The sequence below is a fragment of the Penaeus chinensis genome, chromosome 30, assembly GCF_019202785.1.
Source record: "Penaeus chinensis breed Huanghai No. 1 chromosome 30, ASM1920278v2, whole genome shotgun sequence".
Lineage (NCBI taxonomy): Eukaryota > Metazoa > Arthropoda > Malacostraca > Decapoda > Penaeidae > Penaeus > Penaeus chinensis.
The window spans coordinates 14,327,499-14,337,498 of record NC_061848.1 but is presented as its reverse complement, the minus strand read 5'-3'; the positions used below and the strand labels follow the sequence as shown (position 1 = coordinate 14,337,498).

General features: G+C 47.3%; 1 protein-coding gene across 1 annotated transcript in view; it reads right to left on the bottom strand.

Annotated features, from left to right (window-relative positions):
- The window catches only part of LOC125041513 (cadherin-related tumor suppressor-like), a 261,559-nt gene that overhangs the window by 251,493 nt on the left and 66 nt on the right, over positions 1-10,000 (bottom strand). Inside the window, 1 exon segment of the mRNA XM_047636528.1 lies at positions 4,660-10,000. This exon segment is cut by the window's right edge and continues 66 nt beyond it. Coding sequence (XP_047492484.1) covers positions 4,660-9,876 — 5,217 coding nt within the window. The 5' untranslated portion in view covers positions 9,877-10,000.

The following is a 10,000-nucleotide window of genomic DNA, read 5'->3' as shown; positions in this document are numbered from 1 at the left end:
AGGGGAGAAGGGAAAAGAAGAGAGGGAAGGGGAGGGAGAGGAGAGGGAAAACAGGGGAGAATGGAAAAGAAGAGAGGGAATGGGAGGGAGAGAGGAGGGGGGTAGGGAGGGAAGGGAGAAGGAATCCGAGAAAGGGGTTTAGACGGCAGGGGAGAGAAAGGAAGGGTTCTGGGAGAGGGCAAGGGAGCACCCAAGAACAGTTCAGAGGAGAAAACATTCAAAAAGACAACAAGACCTCGTTGAAAGAAGGAAAGAGAGGAAAGAAGGAAGAGGAGGACACGCGAGAGAAGAAGAGAAGAGAGAGAAGGAGAGCAAGTGAGAGGAAGGGAATAGGAAGAGGAGGACAGTGAAAGGGAGAGAAGGAGAAGAGAAAGAGTACAGGGAAAGGAAGGTAAGATAGAGCCCAGAAGGAAAACACTAAGAAGAAGAGAAGGGAGAGAGAGGGAGGGCAGTGGAAAGGAAGGAACAGAGGGAGAAAGACAAGGAGCCCCGGGACGTAAAAGGAGCAGAATGCAATGGCTAATGCAACCAAGGACTGCAATGATTAGACGAGACAGATGGAAGGTCTGCCCTGGGTTGTCAGTGAGGGCGTGCCTGTACTTTATGCATCTGTGTGAGTCTTATTTTTATGTGCAGGCCTAAGCATTCCGACAAAGCCTGCGTGAGACTTCATATCAAAGGACATTAAGTGTAACAACATATAAAATGCACAAAAGATGTATGATAATTGCCCTAAAAAATATATACAAATGTACACAGCGGTCAAGATAGCACACTCGCACATGAATATTTCTGCGTTTAATATTTAAAAGAATAAAACAAAATAGACTACGATATATTGAGTAAATAAACGGTTCACGACTACAACTTTCCCCAATTTTCATAAAAATACATGGCTGTAGAAAAAAACGAAAAAAATACAATAGGTTATGGCAATATATATATATATATATATATATATATATATATATATATATATATATATATATATATATGCATGTATATATGTATATGATAAAAGAAAGCGACTTTGCTGCCATTATAGGCGACTGAAAAAAAAAAAATATTTTACCTTATTCATATTTTATATATAATTCAATTTAAATACATGTTGCAAGCAAAATATTATTACAATGAATTAAGCACATAAAATTTATTATAATAGCTTTATCATTGCTAATCGTTAGGATTATTATCATAACGATCATCAAAATGTTAATTGCATAATTAACATAATCAGAATTGCTTATCTTCATTATCAGCATATTATCGTTAAAATCAGCATTACCAACATAGATCATAAAAACGCAATTTTTTTTCGATTATCATATCATATTAGCATTTCCAGTATTCATTTGTTCATTTATATTTAAGGTAATATCCTAGCAATTAGTTTTACAGCAGCTATCGTTATAAAAAAAAGGGACATAGACGAGCATAGAAACATAGATGAAAATTAGTAAAAACAACAATAATAACAACAACAAAAACAAAATAAAACTTTTCAGAAGCAATTATAGTTGCATAGAAAACGGAATATTACATTCATGGTCCCTTAGCTGATAAAGTAAAGAGCGAACAAATTAAATAAATGAAAACCATAAATCGAAACACAAGTAAGTATAGATAGATAGATATGCATATGAATGGATGCAGACATAGACACTTACGCAATCATACATCTCGCGTATATCACACCTGTAGGCATTCATACATGGATACATGCATACATACTTACATACATAAATACATACATACATACATACATACATACATACATACATACATACATACATACATACATACATTAATGCATACATACATACATACATACATACATACATACATACATAAATACAGACATCAATGCATACATACATACATACATACATACGTACATACATACAAACTGTACATACATACATACATCTTGGTACGGGGCCGTGCATACTTGTACTATAATTGTACCTAACCTCACGTTCCCATACAATGCACATATTCTAGGGACTGTATCTTTACGTATGCAAATTGACTCACAGTCTCCCCCCTCCCAACCCCCAACCCCACTCACCCTACCCCCCCTATAACCCCCATAACCCCCATCCTTCCCCAACCCCCACCCTACGCACCCCCACCCTCCCCTACGCCCCCCCTACCCTCACAAAAAGTCAATAAAGGCCATCAGATTACCCAGTGCCTTCCCCACGCACGTTCGGGCCGTGTTTCCCGTGATCGTTCTCATGTTCTTCTAACGACTCCCTTCCGCTCACGTTTCGGTCGAATTGGCGGCTCGGATGCAAGAGGGTGTGAACGGAAGTGGCACGAGTGGTCGGTTGTTGTGGCTAGAACAAGGGTCGAATCGCCCTTAAGTGTGTGTTGTTTCTCCTTCCTGACTTGTGATTTTTTAAAAAAGTTTTCGTTCTCTCCTCTTACGAAGATTGTGGTTATCTTTCTTGCCTTTTTTTTTTTTTTTGTCTTTCTCTCTTTATGTCTGTATCTTGGATCTTTGGGTGGAGGTTTGGGATTTTATTTTTGAGAGTATCTTTCTCTTCCTCTCTCTCTCTCTCTCTCTCTCTCTCTCTCTCTCTCTCTCTCTCTCTCTCTCTCTCTCTCTCTCTCTCTCTCTCTCTCTCTCTCTCTCCCTCTCTCTCTCTCTCCTTCCCTTTCTCTCTCTCTCTCTCTCCTTCCCTTTCTCTCTCTCTCTCTCTCTCTCTCTCTCTCTCTCCCTCTCTCTCTCTCGCTCGCTCTTACTTTCTCTCTGTCCATCTACAGTATCTATCTATATATCTATTTATCTACCTCTTTCACAATCTCTATTTTTCTTCTCTCTATATATATATACATATCTATCTGTCTATCTATCTATCTGTCTATCTGTCTATTTATCAATCTATCTACCTTTCTATCTGTCCATCTATCTATCTCTCTATCTATTTTCCACATGTATATTTCTTTGACCACTTAATTATCATTAGTACAGCATACATACACATACACGCACGCACAGATTGACACACAGACAGACAGACAGACAGGCATGTGCGAGAGACAAGAAAATATAAGACACCGATAGGCTGCCGACAGAATACAAATAATAAGGCAAACATACGCCATCTCGATAAACAAATGATTACGCAGCCATTTTTCTCGCGAAGTTCTTAACGCCGACGGAGCCTCTTTGTAACTGCCAGTGGATGATATACAAGAGACTGCTTTCTTGTCCTTGCATAAGCCCGGAGTTAAAAATACACTATATCTTTTCTTCGCTCTTTTGCAAATTTAAATAATGATATGTGTAAACCTAGACTCTTGTTTTCCTGACAAATAAATGAGTTTCTTTTCTGTGCATATCACAACGAAGGTTTTCAGCGAAGGATTCATTAAGCTGACACGACGCTCAAAGAAAACGAAAGAGAAAGAGAAAGAGAGAGAGAGAGAGAGAGAGAGAGAGAGAGAGAGAGAGAGAGAGAGAGAGAGAGAGAGAGAGAGAGAGAGAGAGAGAGAGAGAGAGACAGAGAGAGAGAGAGAAAGAGGGGGGGGGGGGGCACACCAACAAATATACAAACAGACGGAATGAGAGAGACAGACAAGAGACAGAGACCATCAGACAGACAAATAGAAGCGACTGACAGTTTTGATGCACTGGGTCGTTTATCCCTAAAAAGGGTCGTCAAGATAGACACAATTCACTTCGCGTCGTGAAAAAAAAAAAAAAAAAAAAAAATCCGGGAAGAGGGTGGCAGTAATCTGGTGCTGAGTCACATCGTTATTCATTGCAAATCCTTTTTCATAGAGCTCTCACGATCATCAAGTCCGCAGTCCCTCTTCTCTTTATTCGGACCTTCTTTGCTTCCTGTTTCTCCTTGCTTCTTCTTTCGTCTTTTCGCATCCTTTATCCCTCCTTTCTCTCTTTTCGTTATTCTCCCTCCTCTACATCCTCTTCCTTTTTTTTCTCCTCTTTCTCTTCCCAATCTCTTTCCCGCCTCCTTCCTACTCCCTTTTCTTTCCTTTATCCACCATTCTCTCTCTTCTTCCCTCTTCCCACTTTCCTTTTCTCTCCTCCTTCCTCTCTCTTCCCTCCTCTCATCCAACGTTCACCTCTGAACATATTCCTACCTCAGCGAGTTGGTTCTTACTCCGATTATATACATATGTGTGTGTGTGTTTACCTACAGTATGTTTATATATGTGTGCATGTGTGTATATATTTGTTTGCCTGTATCCATGTATACATGTATGTACGTGGGTATACTGTATATGCGTGTTTGTATGTATGCATAGCTGCATATGTGAATGAATGTTTGCATGCATGTATGTATGTATGTATGTATATATTTACACACAACACACACATACATACATATATATATATATATATATATATATATATATATATATATATATATATATATATGCATGTGTCTGCGTGCGCGTCTACCGACTTCCCTGATTAAAGGCTCACGAGTGTCTCGGTCCTTCAGCCGAAGCGCTTTCGATGTTCATCATTTACATCCCTTGATACTTTACAATTAACCGATCAGCTGCTTAACTGCATTGTTGTGACTGAGATAAAAAAGGAATTATGGAGTCGCATCACGATCCGTATTTAATATTCATGCGCATGCAGGCACTGTAACAAGAAGTACAAAGAGCTCTTACCTGAGTAGTGGAGAGCTTGGGAGTGACCCCCTGAGTGACCACGGCGGCCACGGTCACGAGGTAGTTCTCGGGGCCATTCTCGCGGTCGAGGACGGCGGCGGTGACTACCTTGCCCTGCTGCTGGACGGCGAACATGCGATCCATGGGCCGGCCGTCCGCAGCCGTCACGTTCACCACATAATAGGCAATATCCGCGAGGGCATTGGAGCTGAGGCGGGCACTCACTGTCGCGACCGAAGTGTCAATGTTCGAGCTCTCAAGGACTGATCCCGAGTAGGAGTTCTTCAGGAATTTGGGTCCCTCCTGCGACGACATGCTGAGGATCGTCAGGTAGGCGTCGGAGGACCGTCGTTGGGACTGGACGGCCTCGTCTGTAGCCCGGACAGTGACGGAGTACATGATCGCGGGGGAGGTCACTTCTCGTATCAGCTTGAGCGCCCCCGTCACGCGGTCGAGGCGGAATATATCCTTATTCCCGGCCACCATTTCGTAGGTCACCAAGCCGTTGGGATTGGCATCGAGATCGCGGGCTGACACGCGCATGATTTCGGTACCTACAGGAGAGTTCTCATTCAGTATTCCAGCGTTCATGGAGACGAACTGTGGCGCGTTGTCGTTGATGTCCTCCACGATCACGGTGACGAGCTTCTCTGCCTGAAGACGTGCTGATTTAGGTTCTGCTTGATCTGTGGCAACCACGGTCAACCGGAACGTGTCTGAAAATTCGCGGTCTATGCTTTCAAGTGTAGAAACCTCGCCAGTATTCTCGTCAATGGCAAAGTGCTTTCCGGGAGGCTCTTGACTCTTGATGGTGTACTTGATCTTACCGTTCTCTCCGGAATCGGGATCCTCGGCGGTGACGGTGACGACGTGTGACTTCGGTCTGATATTCTCGTCGATCCTTCGCCATATAGCAGTGTTCGGGAAGGCCGGCGGGTTGTCATTGTAGTCCTGCACGTGCACTACGAACGAGATGGTCGACGTCAGACGAGGAGAGCCGCCATCTGCAGCAGTGATGTTCAGACGGTACAGACTCTGCTCTTCGAAGTCTAAAGGACGTTCCAGGTACAAGGTTCCCGTCTTGGTGTCGATACGGAAAGCCTCCTGCATGTTACCGCCTCCGATCATGAATGACACTTCCTTATTTACCCCCAGATCTGCATCTGTGGCCTGGAACTGTACAAGGACAGTGTTGACCTCAGTTGTTTCCACAATGAAGATCTCAGACTCGCTCTGAGTGAACTCGGGAGCATTGTCGTTCGCGTCCAGGACGTCCACCGTGAGCGTGGCGGTGGCGGTGAGGCCGAAAGGGTTCCCCAGGTCAGCTGCCGCCACCGTCAGTAGATACCTGGGTGTTGTCTCACGATCCAGCGGCCGGGCCAGTGTCACCTGCCCTGTTGTTTCGTCCACCTTGAAGCGCCCGTCTTCGTTGCCATCTACGATTGTGTAAACGACATCCCCGTTCAGCCCCTCGTCGGCATCTGAGGCCGATATTCGGATGATGTTTGTGCTGATGGGAGCTTCTTCAGGTACCTGTGCTCTGTACGGCTTCCTCATGAACTTCGGCGGGTTGTCATTGACGTCTGTGATATAGATATTTACTTTGGCTTTATCTCTCAGACGCGTGATACCGTTATCGAGAACTACTGCCTCCATTGATATGTAATCCAGGCCAGTCACTTTGACAAGTTGTTCGCGGTCAAAGTAGTGCAACGTTTTCAGAAAACCACTTTTGGGATCTACTACAAAGTCATTTTGATTTGTAGCTATTGAGTAGGTGAGCTCGGCGTTTCTTCCTTTGTCTCTGTCAGCTGCTGTCAGTTTCCCAACGTAGGTGTCTGGCGGTTCGTTCTCGGCGAGGTAGAAGGTGAAGGTCGCGTTGGTAAACATGGGGGAGTTGTCGTTCTCGTCGATGACATGTATGACGACTGACACCGTGGAAGACCTGGGCGGGGTACCATGGTCCTTGGCTACGATCGTCAGCGCGAAGTAATCCTGCGCCTCGCGGTCTAGAGCGCTCTTCACATACAAATAACCATCAGGGAAGATGCCGAATTTCCGCTCCTCGTTGCCTTCGGTGATATCATACGACACGAAGCCATTCAGACCATCGTCCTCGTCGGATGCAGTCAGAGCAAAGAACCTGTCGTTGACAGGTGTAGACTCCAGGAGCGACGTCTCGTACGACCCGTGCTCGAAGATGGGCGTGTGGTCGTTCACGTCTTCCACTGTGATGATGACAACCTGGCGAGAGGATAAAGGCGGCGATCCGGAATCTGTGGCAGCTACTTCAAGCCTGAAACTGTTACTTTTGCTATATTTCACGGGTTTCTTCAGGAAGATCATGCCGCTCGACCTGGAAATGGTGAAATAGTCGTCGGGATTGTTAGACAAGCTGTAAGTGATCTTGCTGTTGACGCCATCGTCGTTATCATACGCCCGGGCAAGATAGACCTGGTGCCCCACAGGCCAGTTTTCTGCGACGGTGGCATGAGCTCGTGTGATGGGAAATTTGGGAGGATTATCATTGACGTCGTCCACCGTAATGTTGACCCAGGTCCTCCCATATGCAGACGTCGTGGTGGCCACAGTGCGGAGTTGGTAGCTCGCTGCCTGTTCCCGGTCTATTCTCCTCGTGGTTTTTATCACGCCAGTCTTCTCGTCAATGGAGAACACCTTATCGGGGTCCCCAGCGACGATGGCGTAGCTGACCTCTCCTACAGAGCTAGGGTTCACTACGCCCACAGTTCCCACTTCTCTTCCCACTGTGGGTTCTTTCTTTGCTTCATCTTCGACTAGAGAGAAAGTATACCCGTTACTCTCCTCAAATTCTAGTAATTCAATCTGATTACTTTCTACTACAATGTCCACAGTAGCATCCTCAACAGCCTTACGATCACCCTTGTCTCTTGCAGCTATTGTCAACCGATACTGAGCCTTCCTGATATGACTGAGCCTCCCACTTAGACGAATGATACCGGTCTCGTGGTCTATTTCAAACTCATTATCGTTATCGTCACCAGCATTGAGTTCGTAGGTCGTTACAGCGTTCTCCCCAACATCCTTGTCAGTCGCAGAAACCTTTATCACAGATGACCCTAAAGGCAGGTCTTCGGGGACTACGACGAAGTATTGCTGAGGATAGAACTCCGGGCTGTTGTCATTCACATCCTGAACACTCAGAATAACCGTGGCCGTCGACGAGAGCGGGGGTATTCCCTGGTCTTTCGCTACGACTTTGATTTCGTATTCAGGCATTGCTTCTCGGTCTAATTTCGTCATGGTTGTAAGTCGGCCTGAGGATACATCAAGGGCGAATATCCCTGGATACATGTGTTCCACGTCCTGGTCGAACATATAGGATACGCTACCGTTCGTGCCTTGGTCGTGGTCCACTGCTGACACCATGGCTACCAGAGTGTCAGGTGGAGTATTCTCCGACAAGCTGACGTTGATGATGGTCTGGGCGAAGGTGGGTTTTTCGTCATTTTCGTCCAGAATAGAGATCTTCAGGTGCGTGTAAGCTCGTTTCGGGTTTGGTCCGCCATCACGAGCAGTAATTTTTAGGTCGATAGAGTCCTGTACTTCACGATCGAGTGGCGCTTTGGTAGTGATGAGGCCGCTCTGCAGGTCGATGTCGAACCACTGATTATCGTTCCCAGAAATAATGGCGTAATAAATGTTTGAGTTCACACCTGTGTCTTCGTCGTTGGCAGTGATTCCAGCCACGTAGGTGCCGATGGGGACGAGTTCACTGAGGACGGCCGAATACTCACTCTTCTCGAACACTGGCTCATGATCATTGATGTCGTTGACATGGATGATCAGGAACGCAGTTGATGACCTTGGCGGTGTGCCTTTGTCTGTGGCTACGATGGTCACATTGTATTTACTGATTTTCTCTCGATCTAAGACGCCGTTGACGCGCACGATGTCGAAGTCAGACTTAGAATCTAATCTGAAATGACCAAGTTCATTGCCAGCTCTTATCTCCACGGTCGTCTGCCCGTTTGAGCCTTCGTCGTCGTCTATCACAGAGACCGCGGCTACTACAGACCCGTTCTGTGCATTTTCGTCGACGGTTGCGAAGTTCGCCGTCGGAGGGAAGTACCTGAAGCTGACTACCGGATCGTGGTCGTTGGCATCCAAGAGGTTCACCGTAACATAAGTCCTGCCATCCTGTAAGGGCGACCCATGATCTCGCGCAAACACTGTAAACACGCAGCTCTTTGCACAAGGCTGCGACTGCTGGCAGTTCTGATGGCAGCTGAGGGGCTCAACAGTGCTGATTATTCCGGTTTCTGGATCCACACTGAACTGAGTTTCCGTTTCTGCCAAGTAGTAGGTGAGGCGAGCGTTGTCCCCGATGTCATTGTCTGTAGCCTGGACCTGAAGCACCGACGTCCCTGGGGGCACCGACTCGTTCAGCGACACGATGTAGTCGCTGTGGTCGAAGATGGGCGGGTTGTCGTTCACATCCAGGATGGATACGTTGACTAGCAGGAATCCGTAACGCGGGGGAGAGCCACCGTCCTGGGCGGATATATTGAGCTGATAACTCGCCCTCGTCTCGCGGTCCAGCTTGCCTGTGGTCTCCAGGTGCAGGTATGGCGTCTCTCCAGAAGGATTTATCGTTACGTCCAGTTTAAATTTGCCGTCATCGTTCCCGTCTACGATCTTGTAGTCAGTGGTGATGTCGTTGTCCCCGGCGTCGCCGTCCGTGGCCGTGTCGAGGATGACCCTCGTGCCAGCGTTGGCGCTCTCCGAGAAGGTCACGTGGATGGACGGCTCCGGGAACCGGGGAGAGTTGTCGTTGATGTCGATGACGTTGATGCGCACCTCGATGGGGTAGGTGGGCTGCGAGGAGAGCACCACCAGGTCGAAGCGGTCCGTGGCGAGCGCCTCTCGGTCGAGCACGCCCGTGGTGCGGATCTCCCCGCTGCTGCCGTTCAGGGTGAATTCCCGAGGCGCCTCGTTGAAGCGGTACGTGAAGTTCGGCTCGCGGGGGATGGCACCCACGAAGGTGTTGGCCGGCTGGCCCTCCATCACAGAAAATTTGACGCGCTTATCCACAGGGCGCGATAGCATTTTGTCCTGCCCCTCTACCACTTCCCCTTGTAACCCAGGCCCAGGCCCTGGACCTTGCCCATTAGTCAATAGGCACTGCAACACTAACACTAGCACTAGTCTGAGCATGATGGCGGCGTGCATGGTCATGGTTGGCAGAGCGGGCTGCCCGAGCCGTGCCCGTGGCCGCCCTGCGAGTCACCCCCTACACACTGCCGCGGTGTGACACCGCGCATGGTCACGCGGCACCCCGCCCACAACTACCACCACAGCA